Source organism: Solenopsis invicta, chromosome 1 (assembly GCF_016802725.1).
Source record: "Solenopsis invicta isolate M01_SB chromosome 1, UNIL_Sinv_3.0, whole genome shotgun sequence".
Taxonomy (NCBI): Eukaryota; Metazoa; Arthropoda; class Insecta; order Hymenoptera; family Formicidae; genus Solenopsis; species Solenopsis invicta.
Window position 1 is genome coordinate 1825314 of NC_052664.1, and position 17347 is coordinate 1842660.

Sequence of the window (17347 nt, forward strand, 5' to 3'; positions counted from 1 at the left end):
GAATAAGGGCCACTTGCACCAACGCCGATTAATTTAATCGGCTAATTTTTCTATCGGAATTAATCAATCGTATTTGTCGTAAAGTAGAATTGACCTGAAATAACCAATCATATTTGACACTTAACCGGTAGCTAATCGACGTCGGTGCAAGTGGCCTTGAGACGATCTTAAGCCCGTATCAGACTACGCATTAAAAATTGAAGATTGAAAGATTAAAGATTGAGCTTTGGCCAATCAAAATAAAAGGAGTTAAAATTTTCTTGCTTTGATTGGTCAAATTTCAATCTTTAATCTTCAATCTCAATCTTCAATGCGTAGTCTGATACGGGCTTTAGCCAAGACGGTTTTAAGTGCTGCCTTGGACGCGACTATCAATACCGGCCTTAAAAAGAACAGACCGTCAACACGAAATTAGGTCGAGTCGGCAAATCTAAACGCTATATGCCGATGGTAAATACGCATGATCAGATCACCAGTGAGTGGTGACGGTGGTGACCTTTCGCGTCCTCAAAATATTAGTTTATCGCAAATCGTTGGATAGGTTGATCCGTCAGTTGTGTCATTGCTTTTCAAGTTTCATTCACATCAGGTTATTTCGTTCCCGTTTCTATAGGTCTACCAGGCAAACGAGACGAGAGGTAATCATCACGTTTGATAATTTCATATTAGATCGATTTTCTTTCATCTAATTCCCCACTTTTGAAATCAACTCCGAATTTTTGATGAATAAATTGCAAGAATTCAAGATTTTTAAAATTTCAGTGAATTATAATGAACAATATTTAAACTCAACATGTCATCATAATTAGTTTTACATGTCATCTTGCACATATGTGATATTACACATATGAAATAGTATTCTCTTCTTATTAAGAATTTTAAACTTTAGATAAAATATTAACCTTATTGCAAATTAATTAAATGAATGAAAAATATCAAAACTTTTTTTAAATCTATTTAGAAACTTATGTATATTTGATGTATTTTGCAAATCAAATTAATCTTATATTTTTTTAGTCATATAGTCACAAAACTAAATATTCAGACACAGAATGTTAGAATTATTTTCTGTTACAAGTTTATATATAATTTTTTAGAGAAAATTTGATTAGAAGTTTAATCCATTCACAATATATATTTTTGGCTAGTTGGCTAATTTCTTGTTCCAGCTGAAAAAATTCTACAAAATTATGAAAAGTAAAATATACTATAAAATATAAAAAATAATTATTAAAATCTATGAAAGTCTACACAAATTAAAAAAAAAATCTATAAAAATTTATATAAAAATGTTGGAATCAGAACATTTTTGTTAATTTTTCTACACTTTCCATCCAAAAATATGGTATACATTTGGATCTTTTACTTGTCTGAAATTATGATATACATTTACAAATTTAATGATTTTATTTATAAAATAATTAAAAATTTTCCAATAATACAAAGTTATATAAAGAATAATAACATATAAGAGTATTTTAATTTAACAATGATGGCTGACTCAACAGCTTCTATGGAACATGATAATGTTGATGGTGATTGTCCCTCACCTTTCTTTTACTATAACAATTTTTGCATGATACCATTACATTGATTAAGTGTTAATTTCTTTGATTTTAAACTTTTTTCACGTACTTGATCACAATTTTGATCCAAATTTGCCATTTTGTAACCACAGCAGGTGTCATTTAAATTTGTCTAAAATATGCTGTGTTTATCTGTCAATTACTTTTGATGTTTGTCAACTATTGCAGTGCCATCTATTTATTTGTATCCTAACTATTACTTATTTACATATAGAAAGAAATAAAGATTTAAATATTAATTACTTTCATTAATTCCACGTTTTTTAAGAAATGTATATCATATTTTCAGACAGAGGGAGCAATATTTTAGTGCATTTTTTCTGCAAATTCTGCAGTGAAACTACATCAAAATACAACTAACACTCTAGTAAAAAAACTTCAACTAACATGTATTTTGATTTTTTTTTTTTAAAGGAATCACCTAAAACATGTCTAATTTGTCGTCATCATTATTATTGCTTGACGAAAATTATACACGAACTATCATTTTGTTATAATTCAATAAATTTGATCTTTATGGATATATATTTATGATAGATCAGTTTAACAGATGTCAGCAAGATTCTATATGTATAATTAAAATGTATTTTTTATAAACAAATATAAAGTTATAGTTTTGGCTGATACAATTTTTACATATGTGGAATGGTGGAATGTATGGAATGGTTTGGAACATAACTTACAAAAAGACCAGTTTTTATATCTAATGTTTATGAATATATAATTGTAAAGGATCAGTTTAATCAGTTTATCAAGACTAGAAATTTGTAAAAATATATTTTTCCATAGAAATATTTATTCTTTTTAAAAATATCTACACAATATTACAAATTATGTTTTTAAATTGATGAAAAATTGATGTTTTCAAATTAAGAAATTGTGAAAACTTATATTCTTTTAGAAAATAGTATAAACATTTGCAAATTTTAAAAGTTTAATAGATTGTTTAATGTTACAAATCTTTGAAAAAGTAGAAATTTTAATTGGTTACAATAGATTTTAAAATTGTAAAAAGAAATATATTTAAAAAAACAAAAATGGTTATTGGTTGAAAGCTGTTAATGCTCCATAATTTTTTAGGTTTTTACAAACATTTACAAAATTACCTAAACTGTGCTCTACACACACTTACTAGACTTGAAATACAGCTGTAAAAAAAACTCAGAAATGTAATATCACAAAAATTAAATTGCTAGTCAGTTTATTTTTGATGCTTACAAGTATCTCTATGATATCCTCTTATCACATAAACGTGTTCACATTTCATAAATATGTTCTTACAGATCATATCAGGATTTTGTTTATATTAATAATGAATAAACTTTTGTTGCTGTACATAGAAAATTTTAGTATTATATAGGAAATTGAAGATAGATCAGAATTTCCAAGTTGCACAGTTTTATAATATGTAAATTTTGGTGGATTTTTATAGTCATTTTTAAATAATTATAGTACTCTATAAATAATTAGAGATTTGAATTACTTAAATTTTTGTTGTTAATCAAATTTTAAAAATTTTAAGATTTTTATATTATTTTTTTTAATTATAGATTTTTATGAAATACTACTTTAATTAATTTCTTGAATTAAGAACATTGTAATTTATTTGTGATACTATTACGTAGATAATTCTAAAATAAATTTTTCTACGAAAAATAAACAAAATTTAAAATTTAAAGAGCTAATAAAAGTTTACGCGCGATAGTTAATGCGCAAAAAGTTTTACTTAATCAACTTTTTTTTACATACTGCGCGTATACTTATTAGTACAAAATTACCTTTCCAAAAGAGGTAAAAAAAAGCGCCAAGTGTGTGGGTGTACCTCTTAATTTTACCAAATCTAAGTATACTATTTTTGTACCCTTATTAAAAAAATTTTCTCTTCTAACCCATGTGATACTTTCTTTAATTTCTATACAAAACCTAAGCGATTTTACTTCTGCATTCTTTTTGAAAAATCTTCCTATTCCCAATCCAAGTGGTATTTACTTAAAAATAAATATTTTAAATTTAATTCAACCTAAATGTATTTTTCCCAAAAAATGTATGAAATCTTTAAATTGCGCCAATTATAAAGAGAATATATTGCTCTTTGAAATAATTGCTGTATTATTTTTAACAAATAAAATGCGAGTGATAGTATCTTTATTTTTTAAATAAAACTCAAGTGGCGCTATTTTTAATTCCTTTTTAAATAAAATTCAAGTAATACTATCTGTGTATTTCTATTGGAAAATTGTTCTATTCTAACCTAAGTAGATGTACTTAATTTTAAAAAGTTTCAATGGAAGATATAACATTTAATCTTAAAGAATTAAAGAGGAAACAAATGAGAAAGTCTTATTAAAATAAACAATTTTTATTACAAATATGTTTTTGGATCAATAGTGTAACAACACAATGATAGTAAGAAAGCCTTCTTTGGTTGCAGCTAGATCTTAGTGCCTATATTTATTTGTGTGATTTTATATACTTCCTCGAATTCAACCAGTCCATATGATGACATATTGGTGACCATAACTCAAAGCGCTCGAAGCATCATTGAAAAGGACAACGCAGATTTGCGTTTTGTGAAGTTGGCACCCCAAATATTTGAAATTGGATATCTAACTTAATTTAACAGAACTATTTATAATTTTAGAGAGGAAATCTGGAACTCTTCAGGGTGCATTCAGAACCATTACAAAAAATTTATATTTTGGAAGATAAAGTGCCAACTTTATAGAGATGACGTTGACCGATTTTTATAGTTCTAACAGTTCTGTGATATTTTTGAATATATTATAATACTTTTCAAAGAGTTCTGATGATATACACTTAATTTTTTAAATCATTTTTTTTGCTCAAAACAGCCGGATTTTCGGAAATATTAAATGAGACGCTTGCCGTTTTTTGACAGCTCTAACAGTTCTGTGATATTTCTCGAGTAATTCTAAATGTATCGTAATGCTTTTCAAAGAGAGCAATATATTCTGAGGATAGATACAATTTATTTTTTTAATAATTTTTATCTTTAAAGAAAGCCCAATTTTTAAGTATATCACCAGAATTTTTTGGTAAGCATTGCATTTATTTACCTAAAAATTCAGTTTTTTTGAGTAATAAAATTATTTAACCTTTAAACACACTGATCTCGTAAAATACGTAAATACATTTTTGGGTCTGGAAGATTTTTTCAACTTTAAGAAGCTATAACTTTGGTTCCAATCAACATTTTTCAACAATCTTTTTTTAACATGAAAGTTCAGAATCCTAGAAATGTGATTCTGAACTTTCATCACAGTGTGCGTAGTCGGCATTGTCGAAAAATGATTTATTGGGAGTATAAATTAATTCGGTCCGTTTTTTTATGGTCAAAAATGCATTTATTTTAGAACAAATTGAATGAACAGATTAATCAAAGTATTGTCCATCACTGGCTACTACTTTGTTCCACCTCTCAGGCAATTTTCAAATTCCATCTCAAAAAAATGTTTTGTCTTTTGAAGCGATCCAAGTTAGGAGCCAATTTTCGATTTCTGTGAAAGAAGTGAACCGGTGTCTTGTCGGTGTCGTGCTGCATCCGTCGGAATAACCAGTAATCAGATGGAACGATGTCCGGCGAATACGGCGGGTGCGGTAAAATATCCTACTTGAGCGTTTCCAAATAAGTTTTGACTTTTGCGACATGAGGCCGAGTGTTATCACGTAGCAGAATAACTTTGTCATGTTGTACCTCGTATTCCGGCTGTTTTTCTCGTAATGCATGGCTCAAACGAATCAATTGTGACAACTCCCAATGATTCTGCAAGCTTTTCCTGACTCGGATCTTCATCGAGTAATGCCTTCAATTCTTTGTCTTCGATGTTTTTTGGCTATCCAGAGCGAGGTTTGTCTTCAATGCTGAAATCACCATTCTTGAAACGTTAAAACTATTCCCTACATGATTTATCAGTTGGAGCATTGTCACCATAAACTTCAACCAGCATTCGATACGCTTCAGCTGCGCTTTTCTTCCAATTAAAACAAAAAACTAAAACCTTCCGCAAATGCTGCTTAGTTAATACAAAAGTTGACATATTCAACACTGTAAAAAACAGGGGTTTTGTATGAAACTCAAAGCGATATGTACTGAATATTATTGACAAATGTTTAACCTTTCTGAAACCACTAGAATCAGTTGTTATTATGACACATTCATAACAGCCAGAGCCATCTTTTGAAAACGGACCGATCTAATTTATACTCCCAATATTATGGAGTTATATAAGAAAAACTATTAAGCAAAAATGAGAAATTGCTCAAAGATTTACTTTAAAAAAAAAATCATATCTCCGCAATAAAAAACTTTAAGGACTTTAAAATATGACGTTTTAAAGCTAAAGAGTCATACTTAAAAAAAAAATTATAGTATTGTTGTTTTTCTTAAAAAGTATAATTATACAGTGCTCGTCAAAAGTCCGAGAACATCTAAATTATTTTTGAACGTATCTAGATAGCAAGTTGAAATTTGGAGAGGTTATATAGGATCATGAAAGCTATTTACTGATCTTATCAATTTGACCTTGGATAGCGTCACCAAGGTTACATTGAAGTCAACTTAACTTTTTTAAATGGAACACCCTATTTTTGATTCCAAAATCTAATAGCTGGTATCAAGAGCTTTCCAAAATTTTACAAGAAAGTTTATTTTTATTGAGTACTTTCCGATTTGTGAGGCTTGAAAGCTACAGTGTACTGTAACTTTCATGCGTCATAACTCGGAAAGTACTTAACGAAAATAAACTTTTTTGTAGGGTTTTGGAAAGCTCTCAAAATCGACTACAAGAAAATACAATAAAAAATATAATGTTAGAATATCGATACTTTACTAATTAAAGGGTATCGGTACTTCCCTAACATTCTATATTTTATATACAGGGAGAATTGATTATTTCAGAAAAATTTAGCGATTATGTCAAAAGAGTTATTTCCAGCTATTCAAGAACAGTATTCAAAGAACATTTTCGGTAAATAATAATTGAATAAATTAAGAAATAAGACGAAATTTTTTATTACATATACCTCATAAGCGCATAATATTATCGAAAAATTAAATAACATTTCTAAAATATTTAATAGTAATAAAAAGTGTTTATATATTCACTCCTTGTAATATTATATGAATATTATATTTGAAGTAAATAATATTACATTCATTTTAATATTTTAAATTATCGGGAATATTATAGCTTTTAAATGTAACAATTATAAAGTTTATGAATATTTTATATAGGATAATAATTCACATTTATTTTTTAATAAAAATATTTATAGAACATTTTTATAATTTTCCACGGATATTAAAATAATGTATTACGAATATTATATAAAACGGACATAACATAAACACAATAATTCCGTAATATAAAAAAAGTTATATTTTCAAAATAATATTCTCAGGTTGTTATTTTAATATTATTTTAATTTTTAATATTTGTATAATATACGGAAAATATTGTGTGCTTATAGGGTACTACCGTAACCTAGAAAATGACATCTGCACATAATTGAAACATTGTCTTACGCGTTAAACTTTTTTTTTAATGTGAATTTTCCTGAAATTTGTTTAATGTTTCCTGAAATTTTAAAATGATACTGATATTAATCGGATCAAGATTGTGTTTTTATAACCAAATTAAAGCTTATTTTATTACGAATTTAACGGTATATAATAAAGTTATGTTTCAACATTCTTATTTTCCAAAAATAATTAAAATTGTTTATGTACATTGTATCTATCTATGGCCCGGTTTTTCATTATCCGGTTAACTTATGGTTAAACTTAACTTGATGTTTTATTCAATGTGCTTCACCCATGATGATGCCATAGGTAAAGCTCATTGTTAAAACATTAGGTTAAGTCTAACACAAGTTAACCAGATAATGAAAAACCGGGCGTACGTGCTCGATTCTTTACAATAAAATGGATTTATCTCATACGGCGTTGACTACGCGAAGGAGTATTGAAGTTACAAATTGGTACAGTACAATGAATGTTGAAATTAGAGTTTTATAATAATTATTATAAACGAATTAGTTGCAAAATTGATTTTTGTAACGTGTTTTTTATGTCAATATTTTTTCATGCTCCCGTTTAATTTCTAATTGTTATCTTTTTACTATCTTTGCTGGTCTGGTTACAGGCAGAAACGGATTTCAATTATTTATATAATTTATTGTAACAAAGAAGTAGAGACTTATTGATATGAGGGTATTGAGAGATATCACGAGAGGGTAGAGAGATCCTAGGAGATATTGAGAATTATATCGAGAATTGGAACACCAGAAAGAGGCGTAAGAAAATCAGAATAATACGTGAAATTTTTGCTAGACGTGAACTCGATTTATTCTGAGAACGTTTTGCCGAATATCTAGAAGCCGTTAGTTCGTGAAGCCGAGCATTGTCTTGAATCGGACCAAAAGAAGGAGGAAGGTCGTTCACATTGACATCGGTCAAACCGTAAATATCGAGACTTCTCGGTATTCGATGAGAGACTAAAATTATAAGACATTTTGATGTAACGAATATTGAGAGTGAGACGATAGATTAACAGTAACATAAGTTACTTTCAATATTTAATTCTTGAACACTTATTAAGATTCAAAACCTGCTAGTGAATAGAGCACAATAAAATTACTAAAAAGGAAAGTCCGCGACAAGTGCACCACTGATTTTAATAAAATTTTATGGGTGTGCAGTATTCACTCACACCTTTATTGTAGTAAAGCCATTTGTTGTAAAACTTGGGCATTCTTAGAAAATGACAATTAAATATATCCAGCATCTATAGTACTCACTGCAGAAGAACGATTGTCGAGTTAGCGAACTAGCGTGGGCGTTAGGAGGTTGATTAGTACACGTGGGGTCCCAGTTTCGAGTCCCTTTGGATGAGATTTTTTTTCTTCAATTCTTAATTTCTATATTTTTAATTTGTTATATATAATTTTTAAACTGTTTATAGTTATTTAATATAAAATGTTATTAAAAAAGTCTAGGAATTAAAAATGTTTTTCTATTATTAAATTAATTAAAATTTTTCATAAATATAAAAAATATGTTTGCAATAAAAATTTATAATGACTGTTTTAAAAATGTCAAAATAAATGTTTCTATAAATTGTTACACCTACAACGATCTCCGAGTAAAACGATTTTGTTATTTTTTTTTTTTTATCTAAACCTTATGTTAGCTCATATAAGAAACTCTTTTTTTAAAATAACATTTTATATTATTACTTAAAAACAGTATAAAAGTTAGATTGTATACATATATATAAGTTATTTACGGTTGGGCGAAAGCCGAATTGTTTCTGCGTGCTTAATACAATTCGGTCTTTTGACTTGACAGATCATTGCGCGGAAGTCTGATCGTTATAAGTTGAATAATTCATGTAATTCAAGTGAAATGAATGTGACTGGTCAATTTGCGACTCCTTTGGTGAATAATCCTACGGTGGGGGAACGGTGAACACAATGTTTAACAAAAATTTCTAACAAGACTAACAAGTCGAAGTTAATGTTCTATACAGTGAACGGAAATTAATCTTATGAAAATTGTAGATCCTAACCGGTGAATTGCCCAGCCGGGGAGCATCTTGTAAAAGCAAACGTATGTAACTGCGCTCAAGAGACAAGGAATTGTAGTTGAGGATGACTCAAAGCTGAGTCGAAATGTCCTTTTTTTAATTAATACTATATGTAATAGCCTAAGCTAACATCAGTGTATAGCAACAAAACCGATTTCATTGCTATGCATATTAATTTTAAGCGAATACTTGCACTTTGAAATTGACCGAAACGCGAGAGCAACTGAAGGCGCGGATTGTCTTTTGAAACTTCCTTTTGGAAGACATGCCGAAAACGCGACAACGACGGAAAACACAGATAGTCTTTCGCCAGATGTTGCACCGCCGCCGATTCAGCGTGCAGCCGACCTGCAATTCAGCATCTGCAATATTGGAGGATAAAAAGGGCCTCCGAATCGGGAAACGGCGGAAAATAGTTTGAACAACTGTCAGAATAACATCACGGTCGTGCATAACTTATACGTCGAACCGTGACGTAATACGAAAGAAGATAACGCGACTTACTATAACGGGGCATCTAAATATAAGTAGCCTGTACAACAAGAAGCATTAAGAATAAATCTATTACATATATATATTGTGACAAGAAAGGTGTTTCTTGATTGGCAACCTGTCTGAGCTGCTGCTGTCTCGTGAGTTTTAGCTCTTTGGGCAAAAGCGAATCCCGAACAAATATAAATTTAGTGCTATGCTCACCACACGGGCACAACAAATAAAATTATTAATTCTACGCACCAGCAACCACGGTTACTTTTATTAGCCCATTAATAGTTAATTACTTTACAATTTGAGAATACTACACTTTTGTGTCTTTTATTGTATTTATTGTTATATATAACAATTTAAAAATATAAGATTTAAATGAAAAAAAATTTAATTTGTGGGGATTGAACCTGGGACCCCCCCCCCCCCTCTCCCGTGTGCTAAGCCACGTTTTCTTAACGCCCACGCTACTTTAACACCTTGACAATCGTTTTTCTGTAGAAGGTACTATAGATGTTGAAAATATTTAATTGTTATTTTCTTGAGAATGCCTAAGTTTTGCAACGAACACCTTTACTACATTAAAGGTGTGAGTGAACACTACACACCTACAAAATTATATTAAAATCGTTGGCGCACTTTTTGCGGATTCTCCTTGTAAGCACGCTGGGTGTGCGAAATTTATTGATTATAATACTTATACAAATCTCATTACATCAACCGCAAACGTTTCAACTACTATATTGAGTCGTCTTCAGTGTATAAACGATACACTGTCATAGGTTCTTATGTCTTGATATCCACGTATACAGAAACTATGTATGAAATAATAATGAAGTAGAAGGGAAATGCCAGGAGAAGTCAAATAATAATGATAATGTCAAGATGTAAACGTCCCGTAATTAACGCGAAAAAAGCAAAAGTTACAACGTTAAAATTATGAAAAATAATCTCTCACAATTAAAATATAAAAAACAAAAAAATAAAAAAGCTATAAATAAAAATAAAGGAAAACTAGAAAAGTAATGAATAAATAAATAACAAAACAATAGATGGATTAAAAAAGATAAAATTAATCTGTCAAACGGGAAATTAGGAATACATCATTCTTGTCCACCCGGGTGACATCTCATTCAGAAATAATCTTTGACTTAAAATGATAAGCGGACGCTTGCTTGTGGTGACCTACGACGATTGTGTTTAGACTGTTGAAAAACGAGGGAAATTTAGAAGGAATTGGTGCGAAGTAAGGAAGTGAAGAGGAGGTAAAGAAGTATTGGGAGTGGGATAAGTTATGCATAACTGGAAGATAAACTTCTAGGAAAAAATTTGTGTTGCTTTGTCTGTTGAGCCCGTGTTTTTGCTCTTCTATGTGAATCATCTCTGATATTAATTCTTTATATGAAGGTTTATTATTTAAAATCTTGATTTTAGATAATGAACCTTTATATAAAGGATTTTCCCAATCAAATTCATGATTAGTGCTTAATCTGTGTTCTGAAATGACTGATGGTATTCCGCTCTTTTTGTTAATAGTGTTCTTTAAGCCTGGTGTTTGTCTTTTCTTTTAGCCTACGTAAATGGTTTTGCAGTCTCGATAATTTATTCTGTACGCTACATCGTATTTAGATATTGATTTCAAAATATCTTTTTCTATTGTTATGTATTTCTTCAGTATTGGCAATTGAATACGTTAAGAGAGAATTTAAATTTTTTGTAATCAGAGTGAGGCTTTTAGATACTGATGATGTTATATAAACGTACCTGAGCACAACAAAAACGAAAAGATGTTAATTAATTGTTTAATTATAACAAAAAATTTACGAAAGAACATCATAATCTTCTGTTCATCAAAGCTGACAAAGACTATGTCACTGTGATCATGAACATATCGACGACTATATTTCAAGGTTTGAAACAGTTGTCAGATTTAAATACTTACAATTTATTAGAGTTTATCCCGTAAAACCATTGATTTCCGAGACTAGAGTTTTGCTGTTGAGATGGAAAAAATGGAATTTATTGACGATTACACGTATAAGAAATTATTAGTCACCGACGGCAATATCCCGAGGGCTTACGGTTAGCCGAAGATCCATAAATCAAACAAATCCCTCAGAATTATCGTGTCGTCGATTAACAGTCCTCTTTATCCATTAGCCATTTTTTTTACTACGTCATCAAGAATAGCATTCTAATAGCCTTTGAGTAGCTAAACGTTCTTGACGTAGATTAAGAACGGATATCACTTGGTTGACAAATTATTTAATGATGATACTCAGATTCGGGATAAAAATTAATATCTTTGAACGTGGTTTTGCTATTCAGGAATGTATCCTTAGAATAAGTACTCCACAGCATAGAAACACGATGGGGACTCATTAGCGGCAACACATTAATTCCTAAAAATGAATTTTGGGAGCCATTATTTTGATTCTAAATTCCACCATTTTTACTTTTAACAAAAAATTTTACAAGCAAATCTTTGCCATTCCGATGGACTCTTCTTTGTCTTTGATAATAGCAGATCTAATCCTACAAGATTTAGAAATTGCTACGACGGAAAAAATGACCTTACACGTTTCTTTTTATTTTACAATTAGATATGTAGACGACATTTTGATGGCGGGACCTACAGATGCTTTAGATTTGATTAACTCTTTGGAGTCTGATTTATTTTTCGTTTATTTATGTTATATTTGAAGTCATGTTATATACGTCATTTTTGCAAACTGTGAGGTTATGTGACTATATGTCATTTTTGCAAACTGTGAGGTTATGTGACTATATGTAAACAAATATTTCCATGGTGTGCATTCTAAGACTGATAAATTTGTATATAATGGAAAAACGGGATCTATTTGTACCATTGGACGCACGTAATACATGGATATACCGATAGACTCCAAAGGGTTAAGAAAACTTTTAACTCTTTTTATGACCGCCTATAGTTTACGTTAGAAATCGAGGACAATAATTGTATCAATTTCTTGGACGTGACTAATTGTTGATAACGGCGGTATCACATTTGATCTGTACAAAAAACCGACATGTTCAGGCAGAGATCTAAATTACAATTCTAGCCATTTTCTTTGTCATAAGAGAGATATTATTGTAAGGCTAGTGAATAGAATCTTAAAATTATTACATACCCAATTCCATGAAAAGGTTTTCTTTGAAATAATTAAGGTTTTGTTAAACAACGACTATCCGTTAAATTTTATTTTTTTTACTATTAACAAAAGAATTGAATACCTCTTTTGTGACATTTTGAACCCATAATCAGACAAATTCAACAACAGCAATATAAGTGATGGTGATACTGATACGACAAAAAAAAGCAAATCCTATTTTACTATCCCTTACATTAAAACAGTATGTGTAAGCCCTGCTCCGATCACGTAGAATTTAAATTTTCTCTTAGCGTATTCAATTCCCAATACTTTGAAGAAATACATAACAACGGGAAGGATATCTTAAAACCGATGTCTAGAAACGATGTAGTGTACAGAATAAATTGCCGAAGCCATTTACGTGGGCTAAATAAAAAGGCAAAAACCAGGCTTAAAGAACACTATTAACAAAAAGTGCGGAATACCATCAGTCATTTTGGAACACAGATTAATCACTAATCATGAATTTGATTGGGAAAAAATTGAGATTTTAGGTAATGAATCTTCATATAAAGAAGAATTAATATCCGAGATGATTCACATAGAAGAAAAAAAACACGGGCTTAACAGACAAAGCGACACAAATTTTTTCCCAGAGACTTATCTTAGTTATCCATAGCTTACCTCACTCCCAATACTTCTTTACGCCCTCTTTATTTCTTACTTTGCACCAATTCCTTCTAAATTTCCCTCGTTTTTCAACAGTCTAAACACAATCGTCATAGGTCACTACGAGCGAGCATCCGTTTATCATTTTAAGTCAAAGATTATTTCTGAATGAGATGTCACCCAGGCGGACAAGAATGATGTACTCCTAATTTCCTATTTGACAGATTAATTTTATCTTTTTTACTCCATCTATTGTTTTGTTATTTAATTATTTATTACTTTTTTAGTTTTCTTTTATTTTTTTATTTATAGCTTTTTTATTTTTTTGTTTTTTATATTTTAATTGTGAGAGATTATTTTTCATAATTTTAATGTTGTAACTTTTGATTTTTTTCGCGTTAATTACGGGTCATTTACATCTTGACATTATCATTATTATTTGACTTCTCCTGGCATTACCCTTCTACTTTGTTGTCATTTTATACAGAGTTTCCGTATATGTGGATATCAAGACATAAGAACGATCTATGACAGTGTACCGTTTATGCATTAAAAATGATTCAATATAGGAGTCGAAACGTTTGTGGTTGATGTATTGAGATTCGTATAAGTATTATGATCAATAAATTTTGCACGCACACCCAGCGCGGCTTAATAATTTTATTGTGTTTTATTTATTTATTAACACTGATTTTATATAATTTATTATTTTTTTACATAAAAGATGGAAGGATTTAAGAGTCATACGTTTTTTTTTTAGTAATTTATCCCGTAGAATCGATTGACGCAGTTTCCCTCTACAGTCAATTTTTAATTAGTTTATAACAGTTACAAAATTGATTTTGCAACGTACTTTTTATGTCAATAATGTTTTTTACGTTTTTTTGGTTTTGTGTTTAATTGCCCTTTTTGTGACTATCTTAGCTGCTTTAGGCTGTAATAGGTTAACCTATGCGAGAACTTGTTGTCATATTGTTTTGTCTACGTACATTGTTGACACGAATGACTTTTATTCCGTCCTTTCAATTTAAAACAAGTTATGAATAAAAAAAAAAATAATTTTTTTATTCATAACTTGTTTTAAATTGTCCAAAATATTTCGTATATAATTTGACATATTGTCAAAAAAATTTGACGGATTTTTGTGCTTCAAAAAAATCACTTTATTTTAACTATTATTATTATTATTATTATTATTATTATTATTATAAAACTCTGATTTCAACATTTATTGTACTGCACCAATGTGTCTTTAATCCTGTCTCGTACAGTCAACGCCATATGAGACAAATCCGTTTTATTGTGAAGAGTTGACCACACAAACAGACATGTATATAATGTGAATAGAGACGTTTTTAACTATTTTTGGAAAATGTGAATGTTAGAACATAACTTTATCAAATCCGATAAATCCGAAATAAAATAATCTTTAATTTGATTATGAAAAAAACAAAAATTTTGAAAAGATTAGGTTATTGGAAAATATTAATTTTTAACAAAAAATGTTTTCTCTATTATAAAATATTTTTCAAACTATTCAATTTTTAGTAAGAATACTTTTTCTATTCTATAGTTTGAACGGTATTTGCTTCGAAAAAAGAACCGATTTTTTTCAAAAAAATTGTTTTATTTCCTTAATGTGCAACTCAACACATGTCTCTTATTTTTGTTTATATTTTAACATATCTAAAGCTCATTAAAATTGTAGGCGGATATTTGATTGCGTTCTTTGTTATTAGAACTTATGGATTACTCTGTACATATGATATAATATAGTACTATTTATCTGTATATAAAACGTAAATTCTTTTGAAAATTTTAGAATTTTTCTCTTCTAATTAATATACCAAACGAAGGTACATTTTCGTCGAAGTAGTAACATATCCAATTAGGTTAGTAGGTACGCACTTTCGTGAAGATTCATCCTGAACATAGGTAAAAATGGTTTTACACCATTTTGATCGGTTTTTTTCTCTTGTTTGCTCCACGAAAATTATTTTGGTGAGCATCGGACATGATAGCTGTCCTATTTTCTTCCGGTAGACGATCCTATTTCTGGATCTTGGTTATCGTGAGCTTTGCCGTCGCATGTTTTGGCATCGCCGTTGATCGTCCGATGCATTACACCGGCATAATTTTTTATTTTTCGCTCCGTTTCCATTCGCTGTATCGATATTTTCGACTGTCATCAATGACGACGACAATGGTAACGGTGAGAACGCCGTGTACCTTGTGTTTCGTCGGCGATGACGAATTGTTACACTCGCGCGCGACTCTTGCAACGGTTCGGAGGAGTTGTCGCAGCGGTGTCACTGCAAACGTACCGTTACTAATATCAGTCTTCCGTTTTTTCTTTGCGCAGCCTGCCAAAATGGTTTGGATCACCGCTGACAATCAGGTATACCGATCGTATGATCACGATTGATTTTTCTGCCTTTTTACTATAATTTGATAAAGTTTACATTTATCTTTAATTAATGTTATGATTTCGGTGAATTTAAGTAGTTTCTAGTTTCTAGGAAGCGAAGAATCGTCTTCGACGCGAAAAACGCGAACGAATCTCGATACTTACTTGTGATATTAGGAACGATGACAATTTTTTTCATGGAGAATTTTATTTCACCGAAATTATAATAGTTTTGATTTGTATCTTATTCTTTTTCCATTGCTTGGATTTTTTGTTTATGCATGCACACGTGCTATGTTTGAACATTTGAGTTCATTAGTGTGTTTGTATATATGTGTTTGTATTTTAAACATTCTTTGCTAAAGATACGATGTATATAAAAAATGTATACGTGATGTTATTTAAATTTTCGACAGTAAAGATAAAAAATAGACGCAAATATAATTATTTTATACGATATGTAAATTGAATGTATAGATTTATAAATTAATCGATGAATTAATCACCAATTTTGTTTTTATCTACTATATTTGCGATTATAGAGCGAAATAAATTATTACGAATCTAATTTTATTGTGTTATTTTATGCAATAATCACGAATTGTATACAATTTGCATTAAAAAAGAGCTGAGCACTGTTCTTCCTTCTTTTTCTTTGTATCATTGGCTGTTATTTAATTGTGAAATTAAAATTTTTAGTAGAAAAATACTTGTAAAATATCTTTCTTTACATAAAAGATAAAGTTATTCGATAATTATAACAACACTATTCTTTTCGTCAAGAAATTATTAATATTTATCAAAATAATTATATGATATATTTTACTTTATTTTTATAATATTATCTGAATGGTTATAGTTAATTTTGTAATTGCATTTTTATTGTCTTATTAAATAGATTATAATCGTGCTATAATATCGATATCAATTCTATACATGTATTAATAAATAAAAGAAATGTAATACGTGATCAATAGTTTTCATAGCATGTAAGATTTACAGTACGTAGTATTACAGTTCGTAATGTTACGAACTATAGTTCTGCATCACAATTAATATTACTACGTTTGTGCAAGCATACATTTGCACAATATTAAGAGCAATTTTAGAAGCACTACAACGGCGTAGAATTCTGTCACCTTGCTAAGCATTTGCTCGATATAGCTGATGAAGTAAATGTATAAGTATGTTTGTGCGTGTCTGTGTACGCGTGCATCTGAGTGTGTGGGTGTTGGTACGTAGTATCACGCAGCGCGCACGTGTGAGTATAGTAGACTATTATATATTGGGTTGGGGCAAAAGTTCGTAACTACATACACATATCTGATTAAATAAATCTATATACAAATATTTAAACGTTTTTTTTTTTTTTAATTTTATTTAACCAACATGAATATTTATTCCAATCTACTATACGAGATGTCTATAAAGTCTATTCGCACTTTTTATATTTCAAAAACGATTCGAAATTACCCAAAATCG

At 29.6% G+C, this 17347-nt stretch overlaps 1 protein-coding gene across 2 annotated transcripts in view; it reads left to right on the forward strand.

Moving 5' to 3' along the window:
* Positions 1 to 422: 422 nt before the first annotated feature.
* The window catches only part of LOC105201593 (pyruvate kinase), a 55462-nt gene continuing 38537 nt past the window's right edge, over positions 423 to 17347 (forward strand). Inside the window, exons 1-2 of one of the 2 annotated variants that reach the window (XM_039454660.1) lie at positions 440 to 638; positions 15821 to 15856. In XM_039454660.1, coding sequence (XP_039310594.1) covers positions 15830 to 15856 — 27 coding nt within the window. In that variant the 5' untranslated portion in view covers positions 440 to 638; positions 15821 to 15829. Of the gene's footprint in view, positions 639 to 15820; positions 15857 to 17347 lie in introns of both variants that reach the window. The other variant, XM_039454664.1, reaches the window with a different exon arrangement.